At 42.0% G+C, this 27,620-nt stretch overlaps 1 protein-coding gene across 1 annotated transcript in view; it reads left to right on the top strand.

Annotated features, from left to right (window-relative positions):
• Positions 1-27,620, top strand: part of map1ab (microtubule-associated protein 1Ab) — a 40,840-nt gene extending 13,220 nt beyond the window's left edge. The window contains exons 2-6 of the mRNA XM_017305223.1: positions 7,103-7,185; positions 7,351-7,488; positions 9,139-20,509; positions 21,953-22,185; positions 23,157-27,620. Coding sequence (XP_017160712.1) covers positions 9,292-20,509; positions 21,953-22,185; positions 23,157-23,312 — 11,607 coding nt within the window. The 5' untranslated portion in view covers positions 7,103-7,185; positions 7,351-7,488; positions 9,139-9,291 and the 3' untranslated portion in view covers positions 23,313-27,620. The remainder of the gene's footprint in view (positions 1-7,102; positions 7,186-7,350; positions 7,489-9,138; positions 20,510-21,952; positions 22,186-23,156) is intronic.

Below are 27,620 nucleotides of genomic sequence, written 5' to 3'. Positions count from 1 at the left end.
CCGTCCCAAACCCAACTCACTTTGGGGGCGGGGGGAATAATAAGCTGAAATCAGAAACACATGTACACCGGAGTAGAACAATGAAAACGTTGCACATTTCTCTTAAATTTTTGTTTGACTTTCGTGACACCTTGTTATTTTTACATCATTTTGAAGAAATTAATTAATCAGACGGTGATTTCCAGGAAGACTACTTCACCCCCAACCAATCATTACTCAACTGAACTAAGTGACCTGTTGACACTACCAACAAGCGCACCGACTCAGCAGGGTCTCAGTATGCTATTATCTTTTATTTTCCTGGAGAGGCCGACAGCTAGCCGTTACTGACATAGCAGAGCTTTAGCTGGCTTAGCAGCTTAGTGTTTTAAATCACAGGACCAGGATTAGCGTCAGGAGCGTCGGCTTCCTTCCTGCTGTGGTGAATCAGCCACAGCCCCAAGGACCTGGTCGCTTTTGTTACTTGCGCAGGAGATAAATAGACAATAATCAGACGAGAGGCAATCACGGCGGACGGATGTGGTGTTTATGGTTTCAGCTGAGCAGCTGCGGCAGACCGGGGATGTGAGACTTGTGAAAGTGATGTATGTATATGAGAAACATCCAGAAACATTTATGTAACACTAATTACTTTTCTGTGATTTCCCCTCATGCTCGTCTTGGCTTGTGACTCATTCAGCACTTCTAGACTAAAAAACAACAAAACAACCAGCTGGACTTTTAGATTCGACTCGCCCTCCTCTAGGAACGGGCCGCCGAAATGAAAATGGAGACGTTCACATCTGTATTAGCGCCTTTAATTTTCCGAGCCACTTCACCCTGTTTTATCTCTAAGCGCACACAATATTTGCCGTCCTTGCAGAGGAATGAGCTCACATTAGGCAAATGAGTTTAGGAACAGCATAATAAGTTTTTCATGTCAGCCCCAAGTCAACCTCTATTGGTCTGACGGGTGTAAAAGGCCATCAGTTCACCTCCATTGACTCACAGATTGGTTAACTTAACTTCACTTTTATGTGATTTGACCATAGTGAACATAAACTGCTAAAGCAAGAGGACACCCAGAAGGGCCCTTTGGGATATTTGATTTGGTTCTAGGTGAAGATCTCTGTGTCCGTGTTTCACAACGTGACTGTTGATTGGGTAAAGATAACAGACATTGTTTTTCATTTATTTCTTACCTTTCATTTTATACCTGAAAAAAGATTTTATTGCTAGAGGTAATATTTACAGGGTGTCTGTGCATCCTTAAAAGGTCTTAAATCGATGTATCTAAAATCAAGTCCTTAAAATGTATTCAATTCTTTCTTTTTTTTTTTTTTAAAGTAAGTTGGCCTTAAACATTAAAAATAGGTTTTAAATTTTGGCGTTGCATTATTAATCTTGTATATTCCAAGCAGTTTTTTTCCCCACTAAACTTTTCTGTCAGGCAAAAATTTGGGCATTGACCATTCGGTAGTTGAGGGTACTGCTAACTAGCCGCTAATATGCCATTGCTAACTAGCTAGCTAGCTAGCTTTTTGTGTCTATCAAGAATAAGTTAGAATGTATTATCCGTTGGCTGGACAATGTTCGTTTTCAGCACTGGCTCATTTCTGTGGTCGACCCATAACGAGGCTCGGTGCATTCGGTTAAAAACAAAAACAACTTTTGAGCTTTGTACTCTGGGGGAGGGCTAAGGCCATATGCAATGTGAGAGGCACAAAGAGAAATACAGCAGATTTCCTCAATCATCCTTAGGTTTTTATAGTCTTAATTTAATTTGGTATTAAAAAGGTCCTAAAAAGTGTTACATTCAATTTGCTGAAACCTACAGATATTCTGAATTTAGTACATCACATCAGGGTTACCACTCCAACCATTTCTGTCAGCACAGTAACTCATCAGGGTTTGAACTGACGTGTTTTAGGTGACTGGCATCGTGTGATTTTATGTGACCACAATTTATGCTGACAATTTTCTGACAGTAATTTTTTGTGTGGACAGCTCTATTATCCATCATCTACATTATTTTTGTTAATTCAATCACTATGTTTGTCCACAGTTTGCCAAAGCTGCACACATTTTACTTTGGGATCAATAAAGTATCTGTCTCTCTGTCATTGTCACACAATGGCTCAGTGAAAAGAGAGCTTATTGGTTGCTGCAGCACATTTCACCGGAGTGGTGTTATCCAAACAATCAACAAGTCATATCAAAACAGCGCTAATGTTAGCCTAGCATTTCAGCACAGTATCTCATATGAAAAGCTGCACGTCCATTCATCCATCTGATGCAGACTTCCACTTCTCTGAGATCCGGTCGCTGGGGGCAACAGTCCTGCAGGGAGGCATCTTGATCAGCTGTATGTGTTTGGTCAAATATTTCTTACACGGCGTTGATTTTATTCATGCCTCCGACCGGCAAAAAAAGTAATAAGAACCGATTCTGGGAACAAAAAAAATTCTGATCTAGACTTCTCAAATTTAGCTCACATATTTATTTTTGTTAGATGAGTTAAATCTCAGTTAAATCTGCTATATTTCAAGGTGTATTAAGTTTCTTATATGACATCATGCGTTACTTTCTGACACCCCAAACGAGAGGCTTCCTCTTGCAACCAGAAAGTCACCGTATCCTAAAAATGCATTTACTGCCAGGCAGCTGAGATCATTTGAATGAATCTTTGCTCCTGACCTCCGCGAAACACATTTATCAGCAAATTGAACAAGTCATTATTTTAGCTGTAACATATAACCTTTCCAATATTCCTGATTGTGCAACTCCAACGCTAACACCGAAGCAGCCGCGCAGGTTTTGACCTTGTGCTGACATTGGTGTCACTTTAGCGAAATGAGATGCATCGTTAACCTCCGTTGTTTCACATTTAAAAACAACCTTCCTGTTGTTATTAAGCTTTTGCATTTGAATCTGGAATTTGCTAGATCATCCGTTTTTTTTGTCTCAGTCAGTCAAACCTCGATGAACATCTCAACTCTGCCCTACATGGTAGTACTCTGGTGACTCTGGATTTAGCATCTGGATGAATTTCTTTAACCTGAGGTCTTAAAATTCCTTGAACCATGCGCCCCGCTGCTCTCGTTTTGGAGCGCGTTATCTGGAGCAGCGCAGCGGCCGGGCCTCCTTCAGCCAGCGGCCCGTTTCAGCTTCGTTTTTTTCTTCTTTTTTTTTTAAACCAAGCGTTCTCGTTTTGGGAGTTCAGACGTGGGTATTTATATCAAACGGGTCAGCTGAGGAAGAGCCAAAATGAGCACAAACACCCAGCTCCGTCTGACGAACGACCTTCTTCCTCTGGGCCTGGCCGCGATGCGAGCGGGGCTGAGAGCGACGCCAGGAAGACAGCGAAGAGTTCAGCTCACAGCCGCTGACAGAAGCGGAGCAGATCCTATCCAGAGTCATGCGCGCCACCAAAGTTATTGTTATAAGACCCAAAGTTATTGTTATAAGACAGACGGAGCTTTCCACAAGCGGGATATTTTTTTACGTCAACATGTTCTTCTCGATTTAGCCTCAATATAGTGTAGGACTGATTATTTTGATTTTTTTTTTTGGATAAACCAGTTAATAATTGCATAGCAAAAGGAGCATAATAGGAATTTATTTTACAACCAGAATTTGAGCTGGTTGAAGCTAAAAATGTCACCTGAGGAGATCTGGGTAAAATATATCTACAGATTAAGACGTTTTCTTTCATCTTAAATGCAAAATTTATACATGTTTGTACAGTTTTGGCTTAATTACTGCTACAAATATGTTGTTCTTTAAGCAAATGGGGTTTTTTTTAGAGTGTATCCTCCAATTAGCGATTAATCGTATTAGTTGCGATTAATCTTCAACTAATTCAGTAATAATTAATCATTTCGGCCCTTGTTACCATCACAACAGTTAGTTCAGAAAGCCGAGGCTTGTTAGATGTTTAAGGTACTTGTAATTTGGTGATGATTCTAACGTTGAGCTCTTGGGTTGAAGGTTGAGTGATCTAAACTTGGAGAGAAATTGTTGTGGTGTCTACTTCTGTGAAGATTTGCACCAGTTTTAAATATTTTCCAACTGTAAATTATTCATTTATTGTCAGAACGACGGGCTGCAAATCAGTTGGAATAAGCCTTATGATGCTTTTTCTTTGATCGATGGACGGCAACAATTGCATTGCTGAACTCTTTGTACTTTGGCATTGTGTTAACACGCAAGGTACTAAAACTAAAGCTTTTATAAAATAGAATTGAAAAGTCCTTAATTAATCCCACAGTGAGGAAATTCACTTGTTACAGCACAGTAACTAAATACACCCTAACAAAACATATATAAAAAGCAATATTAATAAAGTGTCTACAGATAAATTAAACTGTTAAATTTCAAGATTTTAGATAAATAAATTCAGAATTATACATGGTCCGCACCTGCTGATGGTCAATTAATTACATTAAAACATTTTCAGCAGTAGAATTGTTTCAAAAACCTCACCTACTATCCTAAAAAAATCAAACGTTTTTAAAAATGGCTTAAAAATATGGAACCGTTATTATTTAACTTAACTTAAAAATCACTTCTTTATATAATTTCAGTTCAAAACGCAGCTGTTTTGCCCCTCTGTCAAACCGGTTACTAAGAAATCAAAATGTCCTTTTTGAATTCCTCTTTCATTATTCAGCTGCACAAAAAAAATGTGTTGGCGCATTCATTTTAAGTGGAAGTGAATATGAACCTGATGTGAGAGATCCGAAGCCGGCAGTGATGCCGACAGTCAGTTCCCTTCGGTGGCCACGGCTGGTGGAAACCGCCGCTTTTCAGACAGAGCGCCATTGTTGCTGTCGTATCCTCTTGTACCAGTCAGCGAGCAGCCGCCCAGTAGGAGCTAATGCGGTCTCTTCTCCCTCAGTTCACCTGAGAAAAGCACATCAGGGAGTCAGAGGGCCATTCTGTCACTCGGGTAAAATGAATTGATCTTCACATAGATGGGGGACGAGTAAAGATGAACTTTTTCCTTCAGGTTTTCTAGTCTTTGTTGTCTAAATCAGTGTTTTTCAAAGTGGGAGCCAGCAGGGGGCGATAGGAGGGGCTCAGAATGTCGGAGTGAAGAGAAAGAAAAATGCAAATAAAAATATTGACTAGTAGTATTTTTTAATAATATATTTTTAATTATATTTTTTAATCATAAAATACTGTTTTCCAATCATTATTATAAAATATAGTTTATTTACCAAGCTCGTCTTTCTGATTGGCTGCCAGTCAAATTTATCAAGCTGCTCTGCTCGTCAAGCTAGCATAACAAGCACAGCTAGCAAGTGCGAAATGGACAGAAGGAACCGTCCAGCAGCCCTGCTGTGGGTGACTCTGCTGAAGGAAACCTAAGAACTCACCGGAAACTAAAACCGGAAAGTATGATGCAGCATTTATGTTTTAAATTTTTATAATTATTGAATAGTAAAAAAAAACCTATGAAAAGACACATTCTTGGGTTTTTGCTGAGGGGGTCTCTGGCCTGAATCTAATGCTGTTTGAGAAGCCCTGCTTTAAAAGCACACACACCGTGAAACCAGACACATCTGTGGCCCTATTTCTGCTGAAGTATCAACTGTTCACATTTGACTATCACTGATTAGATCGCCTCTCATTAACCACGCAATACAAAGGCCAGCAGATTAAAAGTATTTTTTGTTTCTCAGACATGATGGTTTTAAGGTGTATTTAATTGAGATTTTGTATGACAGACAAACGCAAAGTGATTATCATCTACTAATCAGCAACTTATTGAGACACTCGTAAGTCACAGACGGTAACCGATTGAGAGCAAAAATMATTTCCTTCATGGATGAAATTACTTCTGAAAAGGTTCAGTGAGCCCCAAACTGCTGATAGTCCTCAGTTTTTCAAAAGACTGACTTTTTATTTTCTCAGGCTGTCATTATTAGCTATAGCTCTTTGGAAATGTCTGATCTGATGAAATGATATACAACATGCTTTCTACATCGGCGCTGAATTTCAGACAAACTCTAGAGCTGCCAACTCAAGGAAAGTGCTGAATGTAGTCAATGAGCTTTTCTTATTATTAGACCTCCTTAATATTTGGATTGTGCTGAAGCTTAGGAGAGTTAAAAAGGTTTCTTTATCCCAACTCTTTTAGCCTTGAAAATATGAAGTTTTTAAAATAGCATTATATATAGAGGTACAGCAAAAAAAAAAAATTCTATAGAGAATTGCAATTGCTGGTCCTGGGAATTCCAAATCGATCCAAAATGCTGAAAAATCTATTTTAAAATGCATTTAAATTGTATGCATTTTGAAAAATGCTTTGATAATTTTTTTATTTAACCATCCTGCGGTCTTAAGAGACAGGTCCATTGGACCCTGCAAGCTTTTTACCATTGAACTGCACTTTTACAAGGTTTTTGTGTGTGTGTTGTTTCGGAAACTGACGGTCTGACGGGACACTCCCCCTACGTCGCCCGCTGTCCTACCGTGAGATTTGCTGTGCTTCTCTCTAGCATCACGCTAAGACCGCAGGAAGGTTAAGAAAAAGCCAGGCAGCTAGTTTAGCTTAATGCTTAATGTTACAGAATTTGATGCACAAACCTATTTTTGCTCAAACTGATTGAATTTGATACAGTATGTGGAACATTATGGAATTGTTTTAAATAACTGTTCTATTTGTTTCCACTGTCTTTTGCTCTTGTCAGTCACATAAGACAGTTTGAACAGAAAAATTGGTTTCTGAATTGGAAATCATTTCTGATTCGAATCGCTAAACACTGAAAGATTTGCATCTCTAATTATATGCAGTTCAACTGGATGCAAAGTGTGTAATGTAATGTCTTCCTGGTTTGGGGCAACCAACGAGTGACCTCTTTCCTGCTTCTTTTCTAGCACTGAGGCACAAGTGGGTTGATTGCCTCTTTGTAGGGATTGCCCCACATAAGGTGGAGATGCCACTATAGTAAATCTTCCTCACACTCATGTCTGGATGTGCTCCAACAGGAAGTCTACACAACACACAGGCTAAGGTCTGGCAACCTGCCAGTCAGATTGTTCGCCATCAGGCCTGAGCTGCTTCCGGTCTACCACCCTGAAACAATAACACCATGTTTTGCTTCTCATCTTACAGGAGAGAGGACTCTGCACCATAAAAGCGATGTCCTAGAGATCGTGGTGCTTGTGAACCCGTCAGACGACACCGTCGTATCAGAGGTGAGGTGGAGGCTTCCTGACGACGAAGCAGTTTTAGAACAAAGCCAAGTACTCCTAATTTTCTTGACGCTTCTGCTAGATCTAATTAATTCTGACACGGTTATCGTGCCGCTCCTCCTTTAACTGTCCTGTCGCTTCCTCTCCGTTTCTTTCTCTTCGCCCCAGATCCAGTCTCTCGTGACAGATTCTGCAGGACACAAGCTGCTGATCTTGAGCGGCCAGAGCTCGGATCACAGTGGCCTTCTTCTCCAGACCGGAGTTTTCACCCATCAGACCTTTTCACAGATCTTTGCTGATCCTGCAGTGAGTCTCTGTCGCAGCGTTTGCACCATTTTTATGACTGCAGCAGCAACCGTCAAAGTAGTTTTGGGAGATTTTATGCAATAGGCCAACTCAAAGTTGTACAACTTTTAGAAATGGAAGTAATAGCAAGTTCATGATAAAGGGGCTGAAATGATTAATCGGATTAATCGTGACGAAACAATTATTGAAATAATTCTCAACTAATTTAGTTTTCAATTAATCGATTTTAGTCTCTTTTTTAAAGGCCAGTAGCTGAAAGAACATATTCTGAGCAGTAATTAAGTCAAAATTGTACAAAAACTACAAAGAACTTTGTAAATACATTCTGCCTAAACCTACTCAAGTGGCACAGTTTTAAGTTTCACCTGGTTCAAATTCTCTAATATATATATATATATATATATATATATATATAAAATTCTTTTGTTTTTCAATCAATAATCAGTTAATCCAACACAGTCAAGAGATTAGCCTTACATTGTATTGACGACTTTGCTACTACTGTATTTCACATGCACTCAGCATTGAAATACAGTAGTGGCAGCATAATGCTATGGGGAGGTTCTTCTTGATGGGGGCAAATTATCTGCAGAAAACTGATCGGATGATGGATGAAGCTAAAAACAGAGCGACCCTGGAAGGAAACTTTCCCGTTGCTCCTCTGCGTTGCCATGGTGACACCACCACATTTAATTGACTCCTTCTGAGGGACACTGGCTGAATGGAGAAAAGGAGCAAGCGAACTCAACAGAAACCAAACCTATCATTATTCTGTCTGGATGGTGAGACTTTATATCCTACACCAACGCAAGGACAGATTCATTCAGCACAAACTATCAGCTGAATGAACACCATCCATCTTAAATTAAATATTTGATCTGTGAAATATGACCAGGACAGATGTCCCAGGATGAAAAAACACAAAAAACTCTGGCTACCAGTTACAACACAAATATAAGGTCTCAGCTTTGGCAGACTGAAAGATATTTAGTCATATGCAAAAGTATTCACATTGTCATATTATAGCAGAATCAATTCTACCACACATTACCCTGAGCACACCATCCTCAAGCAGCAAGGTGGTGGCAACACCACGCTGTTTGGGATGAATTAACAATGGAATGGTTTAAGTTATAGTATGCTCGTGTAATAAAAAGACTGACTCCAAGTCCAGACCTAAATCCTTTAGATAAGGAATCTGTGTGCAGATTTGAATACGGGTACTCCCAGACCCTGTATAAGACTGCAAAAGGAAAACTGTGCATTCATTAATAGACGGATCAGACTCACAATTCAAGCGATGTGCAAGTGCGTCGGATCACTTTTTAAAAAAAATGTACATCATGTGTACTTGTATTTAACATTTAAAAAGACAGACAATTTAGAATACAGTACATCAGTGCAGAAAAACAAAAAGTTTATTTAGAAAATAGGTAAGAACAGAGTAGGTGATTGTGAAAATGCCAGCATTGTGTAAATACTTATTGAGTTTGTTGGGAGGAGTGATGGTTATAGAGTCTGACAGCTGCTGGGAAGAAGGACCTGCGGTAACGCTCCCTTGTGCATTTAGGATGCAGCAGTCTGTCAGTAATTTTCCATGTTAATGTGTGCCAACACTGACTACGATATGCTCTGGTGTCTTTTCTGCAGGTCAGTGAATTGCTGGGAACAGCAGCCCCCAAGCAGCAGGCAACACTCACTGTGTCCTGCCGTGGGGAGGTGGGCTGGAGCTCCGTGGGACAGCAACAAACCCTGCGGGAGTTCCTGGAGTACAAGCTAAACCCGGAGCTTGTTCTCCCCAAGATGGAGGGTGTCACAGAGTTCACAGAGTATGTCTCTGAAACCGTAGACGTCCCCTCGCCTTTCGACCTGCTGGAGCCCCCCACCTCCGGAGGCTTCCTGAAACTATCGAAGCCATGTTGCTACATCTTTCCCGGAGGACGAGGAGACTCGGCGCTCTTTGCCGTGAACGGCTTCAACATCCTAGTGGACGGAGGCTCCGAGAGGAAATCCTGCTTCTGGAAACTGGTCCGTCACCTGGACCGCATCGACTCGATTCTGCTCACCCACATCGGCGCTGACAACCTCCCGGGTATCAACGGGCTTCTTCAGAGGAAGATAGCAGAACAGGAGGAGGAGCAGTCACAAGGCTCCACAAACTACAGCGACTGGATGAAAAACCTGATTTCTCCAGAGCTTGGCGTAGTCTTCTTCAACGTGCCAGAGAAGCTCCGTTTACCAGAGTCTAATCTCAAAGTGAAACGCAGCATTGAAGAAGCCTCGCTTACTCTGCAGCACCTTAGTAAACTAGGAATCAAGCCAGAGCCCCTGTATCGAGTGGTCAGCAACACCATCGAGCCCATTACACTTTTTCATAAGATGGGAGTTGGGAGGTTAGATATGTATATTCTTAACCCAGTAAAAGATAGCAAAGAGATGCAATTTTTAATGCAGAAGTGGGCTGGCAATAGCAAGGCCAAAACTGGCATTGTGCTGCCCAGTGGGAAGGAAGGAGAAATATCTGTGCCCTACCTGACATCAGTTACAGCCTTAGTCGTGTGGCTACCTGCCAACCCTACAGAAAAGATCATCAGAGTGCTGTTCCCTGGGAATGCACCGCAAAACAAGATCTTAGAGGGACTGGAAAAACTAAAACATCTCGACTACTTGAGGTATCCTGTAGCCACGCAAAAGGACATAGCTTCAGGAGCTCCTCCATCGGTTATTAAGCAAACCAAGTTAAAACAAAGAACGGATAGCAAAGAAAGTCTCAAATCCTCCCCTAAGACCACAGCAAAGACATCAAAGAAAGAAGCTGATGGACTGGACGATGTGTCAAACGCAACAGAAGCAAAAAGTGACTCTGTAAAGGAAAATATTGTAGAGAAAAAAGAGGAAAAGAAGCCAGCCAAAACGATAAAATCTAAAACTGAAGTGCCAGAAAAGAAAAAACTGAAAGAGAAAACTGTGAAAAAGCATTCGAAGGAAAGGGCATCAAAGATGGACGAGAAGAAAGACAAGGAGAAGAAAGAGATAAAGAAAATAAAGAAAGATGATTCTGCCAAAAAAGATGACAAGAAAGAGGCCAAGTCCAAAGAGGACAAGAAGAAGGATGCATCCAAACCTGAGCTGAGAAAAATCACCAAACCTGACCTGAAACCTCTCACACCTGAAGTCAGAAAGACCTTACATAAAGCAAAAGCGTCAAGTAAAACCAAGACAATAAAAAGCAAAGCCACAAAGGCTGAACCTGCTGAACCCAAAGCAGACGAAGTGAAGCTTGTGGTTGTTAAACCCGAACCCACTGAGAAAAAAGCTGCTGTTGGGGGTACAACAGCTGTATCCACACCTGAAGACCTCAGCAAGGATTTCGAAGAACTGAAAAAAGATGAAGGAAAAGCTGTATCAGCAGAGCTACCTGTGAGTGACAAGGTTTCCCCTGGGGAAACGGCAGAAAGCCCAATCCAAGAGAAGGCTGAAGCGCCAGATGCAGTTTCAGAAATCCCACAGAAACCAAAGTCCCCTGAAAAGGCAGTGTCAGCTCCAGATGCAGAAGCAAAAGCTGAAGGGAAAGACAAAGAATCAGCTCAAGAGAAAGAACTAGAAGAAGCTCAAACATTTGAGGATGAGGGAGCTGCATCTCAGGATGAGGAGGAGGTGGAGGAAGAGCCCCCCGCTGAAGAAAAGAAAGCCCTGGAGGAAGAGGAGGAGGAGGAGGACATGGGAATAGGTGTGGATGAAGATGAATCAAAGTGGACAGAGGCAAAGGACGATGGACTTGACAGGAAACACGAAACGGAAGAAATGGAGAAATCAGAATATTTGTTCAACAAAGCTTTGACAGCAGAGGAGTTCCAAACGACTCCATCCAGAAAAGAAGAGGAGGAAAAAGAAGCAGAGGTGGAGGAGGAAGAAGAGGAGGGGCTGGAGAAACCTGAACTGGAAGAGGTAGAGGACTTAGATGTGATAGCAGATGAAGAGATCAAAGTCAAGCCTGAAGATGAAGCCGAAAACAAAACAGGTGAGATTCCCTCTGCGGTGGCCACGGAAGGAGCCGCTGCAGCTGAACCCGTCTTCTACATCCAGGACGAGATGATCCCTGGCTACTCTGAGACAGAGCAGACCATTTCTGACGAGGAGATCCACGAGGAGGCGGAGGAGAGAATCCCTCACCTCCAGTATGACGTTGGTGTCTACGACATCTCTGTTCCAGATCAGACGGGTTCCTTTGTGGACATTCATGGCATGCGAGAGATGCAGGCAGCTGCCATGGCAGAGAAAGGTTTCATTCCAGGTATGCAGGAGCAAGTGTCTGTTTTCACCAACATCATCACTGCTCCCCTGGCAGAGGAGGAGCATGTGTCCTCTGCTACGTCCATCACAGAATATGACAAAATGTCCTCCTTTCCTACGTCTATTGCGGACGATCAGTCAGTGGCATCTGTTGCCGCAGCCCCTGCTGAGGAACCGCTCAAGACCCCAGCTTCTTCTTCAACGCCAGTAAGCACCTGCCCAGGCAAAGAGCAGCCACCCTCTGCAGGCAGTCTGTCACCACCTTCCTTAGAAGAAGACAAACTGTCCAAGTCTCCGCCTAATGATTTACAGCTCCCCATTGCAGAGGAGAAGATGGTAACTGAAGCTCCTGACAAGACAGAAGAGGAGGAGGAAGAAGAAGACGAAGAGGAAGAAGACCAAACCCCTAACGTTGACATTTCTCTTGAAAAACTTCAAGAGGGTTATGCTGCATCTCAAATGCCGCAGAGCAAAAAAACAGACAATGAAGAGCTTTCTGGCAGTAGATCTCCAGAAAAGACTCACCATGACATCAAACCAGACCATCTACCAGTGGAGGAGGAAAACATCGATGCAGTAGCTCCTAAAGACATTTCCTCTGTTGTGCCTACAAGACCCTTTGGATCTGACTCAGTAACCTCAGAGAGTGAAGAGCGCTGCTTCAGTCCAGATGACATCACTGTAAAAATGGCTTCTCCTCCACAGTCCGGACCCTCGAGTGCTGCTCATTCTCCAATTCATCAGTCTCCAGTAGAAACCAAGACAAAGGTTTTCCTGGATTCTGAGTTTCTTAAGGAGGAGGCACTTTCTGAAGAAGTTACCACAAAGGACAGCCAAACCAAAATGAAGGATGACCAGGAAAGTGAAAAGCAGAAAGAAGTAGACAGACAGAAAGTAGGCCAGTTTGAAGAAGTGTCTGGAAGATCTGAGGATGAATCGTTTGAAAAGGACATTAAAGAGGCTGTAGTGATAAAAGAGACAGAAAAAGATATTGCGTCAGTGCCAAAAGACGAAGCGAAAAGGGCAGAATTAATGTCTGCAGTTGCATCGTCTTTAACAGAAACTAAACTACCTGTTGGGGCCAAAGAGGATTCCCTCCCATCATCTGACAAAGAGGATCCTTTCAGCCGTATCGGAGAGAAGGAACCTAAAGTGCCTGGGTCAAGTAAATTCCCAGAGGAGAAGAGTAGTTCCTTAGATCACGATAAAAAAGATGATGATGATGATGATGATGACGATGACGATAAATATGCTATTAAAGTCACCAGTGTAGCGCATGAAAAAGATACGGATGAGGTCCCAGGTCGCAAAGAACCCAAGGAAGAAGAAAATCAGAAATCTGTCATTCAGGAATCGGTTTCAACTGTGACATCCGTTGTGGATGAGAAGGCAGAGAAAATATTCACAAAGGAGGATATTTATGACACTACACCTGCAAAGGATGCTGGAGCTGTTGATGAAGCTATTAAATATGATCACAAAGAGACAGAAAAAGATAAGACCAAAACCAATGAGCAAGTACAGAAAGAAGGTGTGCCTTCTGAGGGCAAACAAGCCAAAGATGAACAGACAGAGAAAGACAGAATACAACAGCATAAACTTGACCTCAAAACTGGTTGTGACTTAAAGAAAGTAGAGGTGGAAAAGGATGACTTTTCTGATGCAGAGATTTTAAAAGATAATGAGAAGAAAGACATGGATACTTTTTATATTAAGACCCACGAAAAAGATGTTGAAAAGGTTCAGCCATCAGATATCAGCGATGTTGAGGAAGAGAGCCAGGGGGAGGGAAAGACAGATGATGTGCTATTTTCTGAGTCTTCCAAAGAGAAGAAAAAGGAGAAAGACTCATCAGACATCAAACTACAAGAAGAGCAGGAGGAAAAAGAAGTGGGAAAACAAGATGTGTCACCCACTAAGCCCCTTACAGATCAAGGAGAAGAAGAGACGAAAAAAGATGAAGAAATTAGTGATACACACAAAGCCCTTTTCACCGGGAAAGAAAATGATGAGCAAGAAATTAGTACAGATGCAATCTTGACATTCAGCCACACCAAAGTAGAGAAAGACGTAGCAGTGAGTCAAGAGATCACTGCAGACAGGTCAGCAACTGAACAGGAAGAGAAAATCTCAAAGAAGGAAGATATTCCGTGCACTAAGCCTTGCCAGGAAGAAAATAAGGATCTAACTACACTCAAAGATGATGCATCCCTATTTAAACCTACGACAGAAGAAGACAATAAGCAGCCCATGAAGATAGAAGATACTTTGGCTGTTCAGTCCAGTATGTCTGAGGAAAAGGAAAAGGTACTAAGTAAGGAGGAAATTCCTGTCGGTAAGCCAACAACTGAAGAAAAAAGAGAGCACAAAGAAATTAAAGACATTGAAGCTGCAGTCAAAGTTACCAAAATGGACGAAGTGCCTGAAATCATAGGTAAAGATACTGAATCCTCTACAACAAGCAAAGAAGCAATGCTTCCACCTGAAAGACCAATCACAGGAGAAGAGCAGCAGCAGAAAGCACATGAAAATGTCACATCGGCTATCAAAGCACCTCCAATAGTAGAAGATGATGCAATAATAAGTGAGCATGTACCAGCTGTCAAAACAATCAAAGATGAAGCAACCCCAAAGGACGTCAGTAATGAGGCTACTCCCACGATACGAGACGAACAAGACAAAGAAGTCAGTAAAGATCTTAGTGGAGTTGAAAGAACAGCAGAGGGAGCAAAAGAGACAGTAGCAGAGAAAGAGGAGGAAATCCCTATCAAACTGTCCAAAGAAGAACAAGCGGCAGCTCACGATCATGGTGTAGATGTCCTGCACTCCACGGAGGAGAAAGATACAGCTAAGGACACAATTTCTGACAAGAAACCCAGCAAGGAGCAGGAAACTAAAGAAACGACAGGTGTTTCTCTTCCCACAGAGGAACAGGAGAAAGTTGAAACCAAGGATGATGCATCAGATTTAAAACTTGACAAAGAAGAGACAAAGACAGTGACAGAAGAATCTGATGTTGAAGTAGTTAAGCTTAAGAAAGATGATGAAAAGGTTGATGTTATTGAATGTGTTATTGATAAAAAGGAGAAAGAAAAGGACGCTGCTGAAATTTCTAAGGATGGAAAGGTGGAGGATAAAGGAGATGTTTCTGTGAAACAACCCCAGGAGGACATTACTGACCAAAAACTCATGTCAGAACAAATGAAGGACACCACTGAACCACTCTCTGACACAAAAGACGAGGAGTCATCTAAGGTTGAAGCTCTTAAAGAAGAAAAAGGTGAAATGAAGCAGGAGAGTCAGGTCGTCAAGGAGACGCACATTCCAACAACTAGCATCACAGAGGAGAAAGATGGGAAAGATAAGTATCCCATTTTGTCAGAATCCAAGATGGATGATAAAAAAGAAACAAGTGTTGGTGATGAAAATGGACTTGAAGAAGGTTCTGATAAACTGTCTGGAATCCATCCAGGGAAGGAAACTTTCTCAGAAGGAAAACAACAGGGATTTGTGATGAAAGATGACATTGGTATGTCTTTCCGAGATATCCAGGGGGAGCCACAAGAACAAGAGAAAGAATTTAAGGTTATTAGCTCAGAAGAGAGGATGGAGAGAGAAAAAGACGACGCGCATGTTGCCGAACTGAGCAAAGAACAGAAAATGGAGAAAGAGCAAGAGAAGGACTACACTTATGAGACTGAGGACATCAAAGAAAAGACAAAACCAGCTGAAGATGTAAAGCTGGTTCCAGAAAAGAATGCTGTGTGCATAAAAGTAGATGTCACAGAGAAAGCAACGCCCGAGTACACTGAAGAAGATCAAACTAAAGAGGAAAAATGGGAGAAAGAGGAAGTGCAGGAGAAAGACCAGGACAAAGGCATCAAACAACCTGCACAGGAAATATCAGGAGCAGCAATGTTGGCCACCAATTCAGATTACAATCCTGCATTTGTGGTTCAGTCATCAGATGAAGACAGAGAGGATGAAGAAGAGGAGGACATCTGCATGGGAGGAGCAGGTTCCCGGCCTTTGTCAGTAGAGTCAAGAAAATCTGACCATGATATTTCCTCTGTGTGTGTGACTCTAACGCAGACTCCCCAAACAAGTGACCAAACTAAGCCCCCTGCATCTCAGCTTCCCGCGGTGATCATACCCACTCTGACGATGCAGGAACCATCCCTGGATGAGGACATCAAAGACTCTGGAAAAGAAGAAAGCAGACTTTCACCTGAAGTTGACAAAGATGTTGTGGAAACAGAAACCACAGCTGCTCCACTTGCCAAGCCGGAGTCGACTTTTGATATTGTTACATCAAAGGAGGAGGAAGCAGTTTGCAGTACTGCAGCTGTCAAAGCAGAACCGGCGTTGCAAGCCACTGAGACAAAGCCCATGTTGTCAACAGTATCTAGTACCGACAGCCAACCAAGGAGCAGCACACTTTCGAGCTCAGAAAGCCAGTCCAGTGTGGAGGAAACACTCCAGCAAGAGAAACACATATTGTCTGAGCTGAGCTCAGGTATATGTGGCTCAGAAAAGACCAGACCGGATGAGAAACAAGCAAAAGAAGCAGAAAGGGAGATGGAAAGAGAAAGGGAGGTGGTATCTCCAGGACTGTCACAGCCTTGTTCATATTTTATGATTGATAAAGAATCTGAAGATGCTAGAGACACCACCAGCAGTGTAAAAACAGATTCAAGTGAAAAAATGAGCTTAAAAACAGAGATCATAAGTGAAAGCCTTGGAGATGAGACAGAAACTTTTGGTGCATCTAAATATGATCCAGATGAAAAGCCCATCCCTAAAGGCCAAGAGCCAGAGAGAAGAGAAGATGCTGAGATTTCTCTAGGCTTTGATACCACTTCTGATATATGCATTGATGATAACCGAAGAGCGAGCCAGACGGATACTGGAGGAGCCATGTTTCTATTAGATGATCAGTACAAAGAAGAACCGCTGTCCTTCAGCAGAGTCGACTACAGCCCAGTGTCCCTCACAGAGAGCGAGAAGAGCAGCCACCACAGCCGAAGTGCCTCCCCTAGAGATGAAGACAGAGAGAAAGGCCAAGAGGAAGAGAGTCAGAGAGAAGAAAGAGCAGATTCACCTTGTGTTGACAAGAGCTATTTCTCCACAAACATGCAAGACAACAAAACATCCCAAGCTGCCGAGTCATACTCATTTAGTACCAAAGAAGATAAACCTGAAAAATCAGAGAAAGAGAAAGAAGAAATGATGGAAGGAGGTGCTTCAACTTCTCAGATACAACCAACACAAGAGGGTGAGAGAATTTCCTCCAGTGCTGACATTCAGCCTGCAGGCACCTCATTAAGGGAAGAAACGGTTTCAGCTCTAAGGGGTCACACAGACCTAGGGGCGACCGATGGAGCGTTTGGAGAAGTCACAGAGAAGGAGAAGACAGAAGAACAGAAAGAAAAGTATGCTGAGTCATTCAAATATAAAGAGGGAAGTTCTGATCGTCCAAAGGAGAAAGATGGCTCTCCATCTGGTCGACATTCACCTGCAGAAAAAGACATTTTACCTCAACGCGTGTTGAGCCAAGATCCTCCAGCTGATTCAAGGAGTGGCGCCTCAGCCACGTGTGTGGGACATGACATAGATGATAATGTCCTGGCATCTGATTTCAGTAAAATTAGCAGCTCTGTTCCTTGTAAGTCTTTACATTTTCCAGAGGGAAAAGAGATCCTCGTGGACAAAAGGCTGCTGGTAGAGGGAGAGGATTTCAGTGTTGACGATGATGAAGAGGAAGATGAAGAGGAGGAAGAAGAGGACATGTCGAGTGATGTAGATATGGAAAAGGGAGCGAGGGAGCAGTCAGAAAAAGAAATGTGCCGACGCGGTTCTGATGACAGCACTAAGTTGGAGGAGACAGAGGACTCAAATAAAATGTCCCAGTTGTCTGAATCAGGTTTCCTCAAAGAGCAGTCAGCCTGTAAAACAACTCCTGATGGCTCAGCTTCACAAGTCATAGACATAGGCAAAACGGATGGAGCTGACAAACAGGAGAGCACAATTGGAGACACAACAGCTTCAAAATCTGAGACAAAGAGTCAAGATTTAGACAGAACACCTAAAACGGATGAAGGCGGTATCGCAGCAGAAGATACTCAAAAACATTCTGATGAAACAAAAATGGAACACAACGACAAAGTTGACTATTTATCTGAACCGACAACAAGGTCGCCACCTATAGATCATGTTTCATCTGAAGCGCTAAAGGAAGATGAAACCAGCATTTTACATCCACCAGAGTCTCAATTTGCGACAAAAGAAACAACAGAAGCAACATCTACGAGAACACTGATAAGCAGCTCTTTGACATCTGATCATTCTGAGGGAATGTCCAAACCTGCATCTAGTCCTCCGCCATCTGATAGTGGGCTGAGCAAATCGGGAGGTCTTTCTGAGGACAGTCAGGTTGGGCTGAATGTGGAAAAGAAAGAAACCGCTGGCCTCCCAGACGCCTCTAGACAGCCCGAGTCAAGTGACGTTAGATATTTCAGCCAAAGTCGAAATGTTCAGAGCACAGACATCATGACAGAACATGAAACTACTTCATCAGATATCTCCTACACCACCCTAACAAACTCTTCTTCAACATACTCCTCTACATTGTACAGTTACTCATCTTCTGCCTCAACATCTGCTCTTTTCAGCCGGGACTTGGGAGAGAAAGTTGCAACTTTAGCTCAACCAATGTCTGAGGTACCTTTGGCCAAGGAGGAACTTCCATTTAAAGCCGTATCTACAGGCTCATGTTTCGGAGGTTTCCAGAGGGACGAATACCTGGAGGTGATGACGAAGCCTGCAGGAGAAATGTCCAAACCATCTTCTGTGGACTCATCTGCCACTCCCAAGAAGCCTGAGGATCAAGAGCAAAAAACTGATATAAAGCAGAGTACTGAGATATCAACCTCCATCCCTGCAACTTCTCAACCAAGCATAAAACCAGTAGATGTCCCAGACAGTCCATCAGAAACTCACTTTGATGTCTCTCCTCTCCAAAGGGCTGAATCCTCTGACAAGGGGTCCAAGAAAAAGGAGCCTGAAACACTTGAACTGGAGGACAGCACCCTGCCATGCCGCATTGAATGTCAAAAAATCCAAGTGTCTGACCCAAAGGAGGCTTTCTCCTCAAAGACTGAAACGTATTCAGCAGAGAGTACAGTTCAGTTCACAAAGGAAGAGACCGTCACCATCACCTCTACCAGTACTGAGTCTAAACCTGCCGTGACAACAGAAACAACTCAACATGCAGCCTCAATAACTCCACCAAGTGACATTGGAGCCACTCAAACCTCATGTGCCACAACAGATTTAAAGGATAAAATGACAAACAGAGCTACTGAACCTATGAAGGAAGATGTCCATATAGAGGAAAAAGAAATAAGTGGAAAAGACGAAAAGACAGAAACAATTAGGGACATAGGTACCAAACAGAAGACAGAAGAGAAGAAACTGGATGAAAAGACTTGTAAAGATGGAAGTACAGAAGATGAGAAAGAAACAGCTGACCCTAAGGTGAGTGAAAAAATAGAAACTGGGAAACAAGCGGAGGCAGAAAACTGGGAGGACAAAAGCTTCTTAGAAAAGCCATCAGTGAGGTTAGAAGTAAGGAGAAAGAGCAGCTTATCAGACTGGGAGCTTTTGCAGAGGCCTGAGGACTATCCAGGTACCCCTCCACCAGACTACGATGACGGAGATGAAGTAGCAGATGAGGAAACTAAGGAATGGGGCGCCACTTCTCATACTACGTCAATGTCCACCTCAGCAGAGTCTTACCACAAAGAACCTAGCAAAGCAGACATAAAGACTGGTCGTCCCTCTGACCTGAACACTGGAGCAACTTCTTCTGCCTACCCTGAGGCCTACTCATCCTGCGAGTATAAACACCGCAAGGGTGAGCTTTCTCCATCCTTCATCAACCCCAGTCTTCACCACTGCTCCAGCGATGAAGGTGAAGAGGACGGACACAGCGACCGCTCCCAGGAAGGAGACGAGGACGAGCACGAGCAACACTCAGTGAAAAGGAGGTCGCACAAGCACAGGCGCCATCACGCTCAGAGTCACCATGGTGAAGCTGGACAGGGGACACACCAGGGGACGGGAGCAATGTCCTCTGGTTTAGCTGTCACATTAGCCGGGGAAGAGACACCCCCAACATCAGTCAGCGAGTCATTACCTTCACAGTCAGACTCTGATGTCCCTCCAGAAACGGAGGAGTGTCCATCCATAACTGCTGAGGGAAATCTGGACTCTGACGAAGATGCAGAGCATCTGCCAGTGGACAAATCTGCCTCTGGTGTTGGGAGCAGCCACCATGGATCTTCACCACGCTCGTCTCAGAAACCCCATGATCCCCTCCCGGCCCCTATAAAGGACCCCCTGCCCCACCCGCCCCATCCAGATGTCTGCATGGTCGACCCAGAGGCTCTTCTCAACGACCACAGCGGCACAGAGAAACTTCTGAAGAAGAAAGGCCTCAGAAAGGGCAAACCAAAGTCAGCCTCTCCTGCTCGTAAGGGTGATGCCAGGAAGAGGTCTTCTACTCCGGTGAAGTCCAAGGACTCCGGCTCACCTCGTTCTGCCTCCCTCAGGAGAAAGGACACAGACAGAAGCTCTAGACTGATCAAAATGTCTGAGACGCAAGGCTCGAGGAGTGAGCTCCTGAACCCCGGGAAAGGGTTGGTCAACGGCATCAAGAGCAGTTCAGGTGTGTTAAAGTCCACATTTCATTCAACATAGCATCACCATGAAAAATATGCAGATCCCAGACTAACTTAAATCTAATTCAAATTATGTTAGATATAGTCGCACAAATTATTTCCCAGGGAGAGTTCAATGCTGTTTTCTGTTCATGTCTTTTGATAAATAAATCAGATTTGTGATTTCAAAGTACTGCATTGGACTCAAGGCCTTTCCTCAAAAACTCTCTACATTGTGAAGTGCTGATTGTCACGCCATTAAAGACAAAAATATACCAACTTGTTTGTCATTAAACCTATTCCAGCAGTCTTTTGGTATCAGTAAGCATAGATTGCTGCTACATCAACGATGTGAAGTATAAAAGGGTTCTAGAAGAAGTCTTTGGTAAAACACTTCAACAACATCCATTTTAGTAGCTCTTCAGGGAATCTTTACAAACAGAAGACTTTCAAGCTTCTACTACAAGAACCAGATAATACTGTGATTTTTTTTCTGCGACTCCGATGGGTATATATTTTTGACATACCATTTTATATTAAAACATATATATAAACTACTGAAGTAGTTTATATTTCAAAACTGATTCTCTGATTCTTTTACATTTTTTATGATTTTTTTAGAGATGCCGTCTCATTTTCATTCTGAATGAGTCAGATTTACTTCCTTACACAGCAATGTTTGATTTAGACATTTTTATTTAGCACTCGAAAGCAGGAAAATGTTTATTTTACAATACATTATCTCTATCATCAATAAATAGTTACTCAAAGTAGAGTACTCTTATTGTTTATAAACTCATATAGGAAGTATACAGCATACACAAAATAGAATTACAGGATTCTTTCAACACATATGAGCCTCAAACTTATTCATACCTCCAACAGATTTAGATTTTATCTGTCTTCTGACTGGAAGTGGCATTACTGTTTCAGAGAGGCCCAGACACRGTCCTGATTTGAAACCAACAGGGAATATATGAAGTGAGTTAAAAGTTTAGGGTGATGGAGCTCATCACCAGAGATGTGCAAAGCTGGTCAGCAATCATAATCTGACGCTGTAATCCCAATAATGATTTTTTTCGTTGACATTAAGAAGTGCATAAATAATGTTCAACATGCCATTTTAAAAAGCTACTTTATGATATTTTTTCCCTTTAAAACTGTATACTCCTTTTATGTTGTTTTATGATCTTTTGAGAAATGGTCGTCTCATTTCCTGTCAGAGAGAACCTTATTGGTTGAATGTAAAATGTTTACATTTAAACTTCTCAAAAGGTTGGAAGTTGTCTATTTGGCTGCAGTGACTCAGAAAGTCTAATCGGCTTGGTAGTAAATGTAGCTTATATGATGTATTTCTCTGAGGTTTATATGCAAATTGGAAGTAATTAGTTCAGTTGATAAATGAGCTGCTCTCCTTCGTTCCACCACTGTGTGTCTTCCCTCATATCCAGGAAACAGCTCCCAGAAAACTAGTACAGCCGTTCCCCCGGGACCGCCCGTGTATGTGGACCTGGCCTACRTGCCCAACCACTGCAGTGCCAAGAACGTGGACCAGGAGTTCTTCAAGAGAGTGCGGGCTGCTTACTACGTGGTGAGCGGGAATGACCCGGGAAGCGGAGAGCCCAGCCGTGGAGTTCTGGATGCTCTGCTGGAGGGGAAAGCTCAGTGGGGCTCCAATTTACAGGTATCTGAAACCTTCACACGTTCGACAAGAACACATGGAAACTGCAGTGTTTGCAACAGTTAAAACTCTTTCACATCTYGTCATGTAATAGTCTCAAATCTCAAAGTGTCTTATGTGATAAACCAGCAGAATAGAGCATGATTTGAACTTGAAAGTGAAATGGCAACTTTTTTTTTGCTAAGTGCTTATTGAGCCAATCTCAGAGAGACAATAAGTTCAGTCTGTAGTGGAGACGCRCTGATCMGATATTAATATCTGTATCGGTCCTGACTGATATTGAAAAAATATTCTAGATCGAGTATCGGTGATAATGTGCCTGATCCATAAGGGCGGATCTTTTCAGTCTAATTYTATGCTTTGTACATCATGCTTTATTATTTAGTTTACATTATCTTTACAATTCTTAATTGCACTTTCTGAGCCATTTGAAAGAAGTTTTGTGGTAGTTTATTTTTAACATGTTTGACCAAACCTATTGTTTTTGTTCAGTTTCATTTTCTCTATTATTTATTTTTGCATTATCTGTTATATTCCTAATTGCACTGACTGAACAAATGAAACTTGTTTTTACGTGTTTGACCTAGCTTGTGAAGCTAGGTGTGTATTTCAGTGTGACCCTGTGGTGCAAAGTTGGAAAATAAATTAGTAATTGACTACATTTATGTCTGTGTTTAAAAAAAAAGAAAAAATGTAATTCAATTCAGCAGAGTTTTTCTGTATCGGATCGCTATGGGCCGTTACTAAACCACAGATATGTGTATCTGTATCGAAAGTGGAAAAATATGGATCAGTGCATCCCTCATCCATAGATATCAAAATCTGCAGCTTCATTTTGAGTTGTTGGACTCAAGGAAATTTAAACTCATTGAAATTCTTGGTCGTCATATTGACTAAAACGTCCAGATACTTTGCAAAGCGCCGAACATTCCCTCCTGTTCCTTTCATTGAACAATCCAATTGTGCTGTGACAGGTGACAGTGATACCGACTCATGACACAGAGGTGACCCGGGACTGGTACCAGCAGACCCACGAGAGACAGCAGGACCTAAACATCATGGTTCTGGCCTCCAGCAGCACCGTCGTCATGCAGGATGAGTCGTTCCCCGCCTGCAAGATCGAGTTCTGAGCTTCATCCGTCCCCCGACCCACTCCTCCATCACCGCTGCCCGTCTCATCCCGCCGCCGTCCCCTCTCATCGTCCGGATTTTGAGCGAGAGCAAGCAGCGCTCGACRCTCCTTCAAAAGCTTCTCACTGTAACAATCAGTCGCTGAAAACTCCTAGGCCTGTGATTTGTAGTAGTTGGGGTTAGCACGCAAAATAACGCTTGTGAGTTTCTTCGCTGACCTTCACGGTTTTTGAGCTTCAATCCCTTTCAAGAGCATCTAAAAACCCAACCACTGACAAGCACCGATTGGAAATCTGCTCCCCCCAAAAAAAACACCTTTGAGATCTAAATGAAATCAGAATTTTCCAACATGACTTGCTTTAGCAGTGACCCGCTAACAGACTGCACAGCCACCGTTACCATGAACACATCATTCAAAGCTCTCTTGTCCCTCCACGACACAACACGTCCTTTTCCAATCCAGCTCTCAGCTCAGTAGCATTTGTATGATCTTAATAACGACACAAATAGATGTTTTGTGACTAAAACTGCTCCTACCCGTCCTCTGTGGTTGAAGTTGTAGGAGGTTCCGCCCTCTGTCGGCTCTTTTTGAAACTTTTTTTTTTTCCCTTGGCTTTCACAGCTTAGCTGCTGCATGATGCTTGCATTTGTAGCTCCGATGGTTTCAGCGAGCTGCATAGGGTTAATTCTCTCTTTAGTCAGCCCTCGGGTGTTGATAGGTTACTTCAGTCTTCGGCTGTCCGTGCTCAAGTGAAACCYGTGTARGCGCCAGGCAGAGGAACGCTTCGACTTGATTCACGTGACGCTTCGTTAAATCTATGCGGTTGTCTTTGTTGCCGTATTTCTCCAGTACGCGTTAAGAGTTATTGTTTATCAGCGCAGTCAATTTCAAAMGAAGTGAGAAGAAGGTGAAACATTGTCGTCGTCTCCTTATGTTCAACCACATTAAGCCATTTCTGTCAATACAACAGCAAAGCGATGTGGGGGGGAAAACAGGCGGCGACCTGTGACAAATGTAGCAAAGCTCTTCTGTGCGGCCCCATCACTGGTRACAATATGGCGCTGGAAAATGCAATATTTGTATGATTGGGTTTATTTTACAAGAAAAACAAACGTGTGAAGGGTGCTGTGGGAGGCTGCTTTTATTCTACGTGCCTTTAGGTGGGGCTTTCAGAGAGCGGGGGATGTTTTAGGGACATGTCAGCCYTTTTGAAGCAGAGCCACAAATGAGGGCGAGTTAAACCGATACAACTTTCAAATAACCGATTATTCAACACACACTAAAGCCGCAGTTGGAAAATATCAGACAGAGTTGACTGCACAAACTTTTCTAAAACAAAAGAGCTGAATTTTCCAACCCAACATTTACTTTTGAACCTGGAAATATCAGGTTGGATCCACGTCGTCGTGGAGAGGAATGTCAGACCAAATGCAAACGCACTTTTCTGAAGCGGGAGAGGAGAGTTTAAATGTTGAGTTTTGTTCGTCGTTRAGGTGCAGATCGTCAGTGTCGTCACAGGAGATAATTCATTTGTAGTGTCAAAAAATATGCAAGAATGTGATGTTCCCTCCCCTCAACCATAACGACACGAAGCAAAATCTCTATAGAAAATAACTGYGTGTTGTAATTCCCAGGAAATGTTATAAAGAGCATGAATGATTTTTATGTGGCTGTACYGGACACTGTTGAAATGCAGGAATGTGTCAGGTGTAGAACTGTGTGTGTGAGCATAGGCCGGACATTTTTAATTATACTAAATTATTTTTCTTCTTTGTAGGCCATTACATTTCTGTTAGAGCACTGCAGATTTCTTTGCTGGTTCACAACCAGATGTTTTAGAATAGCATTATTTTAACGGATATGCAAGTTGTTTGGAGAGTTAAAGAGGCACTTTAATTTTTTGCTTGAATAAGAATTACATTTCAACCAATATTTTGCCTTCCATTGTTTAGATTTTTTCCTTTTGTCTATTATTTGTTAAAGATTGATTCAAACCTGAGCTTTGAACAGGAAGCAGTGGTGTTTCTGGCACTAATGTCACCCCGGACAAGCCCCCAAACTCCACATAAACAATTCTGCAAACCCAGTATTTAATTTCGTAACCCTTCAGGAAGTAAAATTGTTGTTGATAATAGTTTTGGGCGTCACAAGTTGAATTTTTATCCATCATGTTTTTTGGATTTGTCTCAATCAAAGGGAGTCCCGACGCCAAAAAAGCATTGAAAGGATAACTGTCCTCACAAATATAACAAAGTTTCATRAATTGCAAATTATGTTCTTCAATAGATTTGGTCAGTCAAAGTGTTTTGAATGACTATGTTTAAATATGGTCACCAGCCTTTTAAAAACAATGAAGTAACCTTTTAATTTAAAAACCTGTCACTAACCTCAGCCTCAGTTGCTYGTACTTTCTGGCATTGTATACATATTTCAGAACACCAGGGGGTCCCACTCTCCATTGACTGGATAAGCAAATAAGCACAAGAAAACTAATTTTTATTCCTTTTTGAGTGCTTTAGGCATCCYCAAGCCATGCTACYCTGGGTGGAGAGCCACATCACCCACTACTGCCATCAAGAGCTATTATTTAAGCAACCTTGTTGTTGTCACMGCTTTTACATTTTATAAACAAGAAACTATTCTTGGCTTACAAATTTTTAATCRTCTCCACAGAAGGCAACGCATCGTTGCTACCTCATGCTAGCAGGACASCWGTGCCAATTTCTTTTGCTGTAAAACTGGCTCATAACAGCGCTCTATACCTCATCTTSCAAACCTGTGTGCTCCATCTGCTGTYCTTTAGTCTTAAATCAAAGATGGCTGATGCATAAGCTCATGTCTTTTCATTGTAACCTTTGTCTCTACTTGTGATGCTTCAGAAAAAAAGACAGATTATTTTATCCCACTGTTGGTGAATTTGTTATTTTGATGCCAGTTGAGGAAAAAAAGGAAAAAAAAAAAAGAAAAAAGCTGGGGACGCACAAATACACTGTCTTAGTTTGGAAGGAGCTGGTTTACTGGAGGGCGCAAATGAAGGGTCAAAAACAATACCTGAATGTCTCTGAGAAAAGGTCGTTTTCACTGCTTATTTTGAAAATGTGATTAGTTTGGAAGAAAAAGCTGCTTTTTTTTGKTTTTAGTTAATATGGATGGTTTGAGTTGTTGCAATGATTTGTTGTGAAAATATTGTGTTTTAAGTTGGCAGATTCCAAATACTCGGCCTTGGGGTTCTCCAGGCTGTCAGAGAATGCTGTGAAATGCTCAATAATGACCTGTACACCCTCACAGGAGCAACAATGCACTGTACAGGAGATCTGTTTTCTTCTTCTGAATGTAGAGTGGGTACGACCACATGAATGCTGCTGGATTAAAAACAAAATGGGCAAAAAAAAATATTTTTTTTTCACCAATTTAGATAAAAATTAAAGGTAGAGAATAGATTTTCTTTTTTCTGGTTAAGGAACAACAAAACCTTTAAACTTATTTTTTTTTCCCACTACAACCACGTGAACTACTCAAAATAAATGACGAATAACTAATAACTGCAGCTGCAACTTTTTCCTGAATATGACTTGAAACACATGCAGACTCCAAACCCATACAGACGGAAACAGAAGAGCCACATGTTCTATTAACCTACCGAACCCAGATCTTTACACATCGCACCGAACGAACAGACCTGACAGAAAACTAAACTACCCTGTCTTATGAAACCAACGTCAGTGACAAGCTCATACAAACTCCTGAAACAACACAAAAACACCGTCAAGCTACAGAAAGGATGAACAAAGTGCATCTTTCGGTTCTGTGTCACGTCCATAGCTGCATTAGAAGATTTCAGAATCAGCATCCGGTGTCATCTGTCCATCTAATCTCTCTGCATGTGATTTATTTAGTTATAATCCTGAATGTAACTGTTTAACATGAAGATAATTAAAAAAAAAGACAACACTATTTTAAAGAGGTATATTTGAGGGAAAAAAAATGCTTATTGTCTTAACTGGTACTGACATGAACTACAGTAATATAATCTTGGGCTGTGCTTTTATTGTTTGCCCTATAACATGTTGTTAAGAAGACGCTGTATTGGTAGTTCTGTTTGATTCTCTCTCTCTTTCTCTGGTTTTTTTTTGTTGTTTTTTTTTTGCATTGTATTAATCTTGATTCTGTTTTTTTTCCTTCCTATGTGCAATATCAAATATCTCTCTGTCTCTTTAAATCTGACTGGTAAAACTAGAACTACTGCAGATCCATTGTAAAAGGGAAACAGCCTGGTGATCATCAATTAAACTACATTGAAATCAAA

The sequence above is a fragment of the Poecilia reticulata genome, linkage group LG6 (genome assembly GCF_000633615.1).
Source record: "Poecilia reticulata strain Guanapo linkage group LG6, Guppy_female_1.0+MT, whole genome shotgun sequence".
Lineage (NCBI taxonomy): Eukaryota > Metazoa > Chordata > Actinopteri > Cyprinodontiformes > Poeciliidae > Poecilia > Poecilia reticulata.
This window is presented reverse-complemented; position numbering and strand designations above follow the sequence as displayed.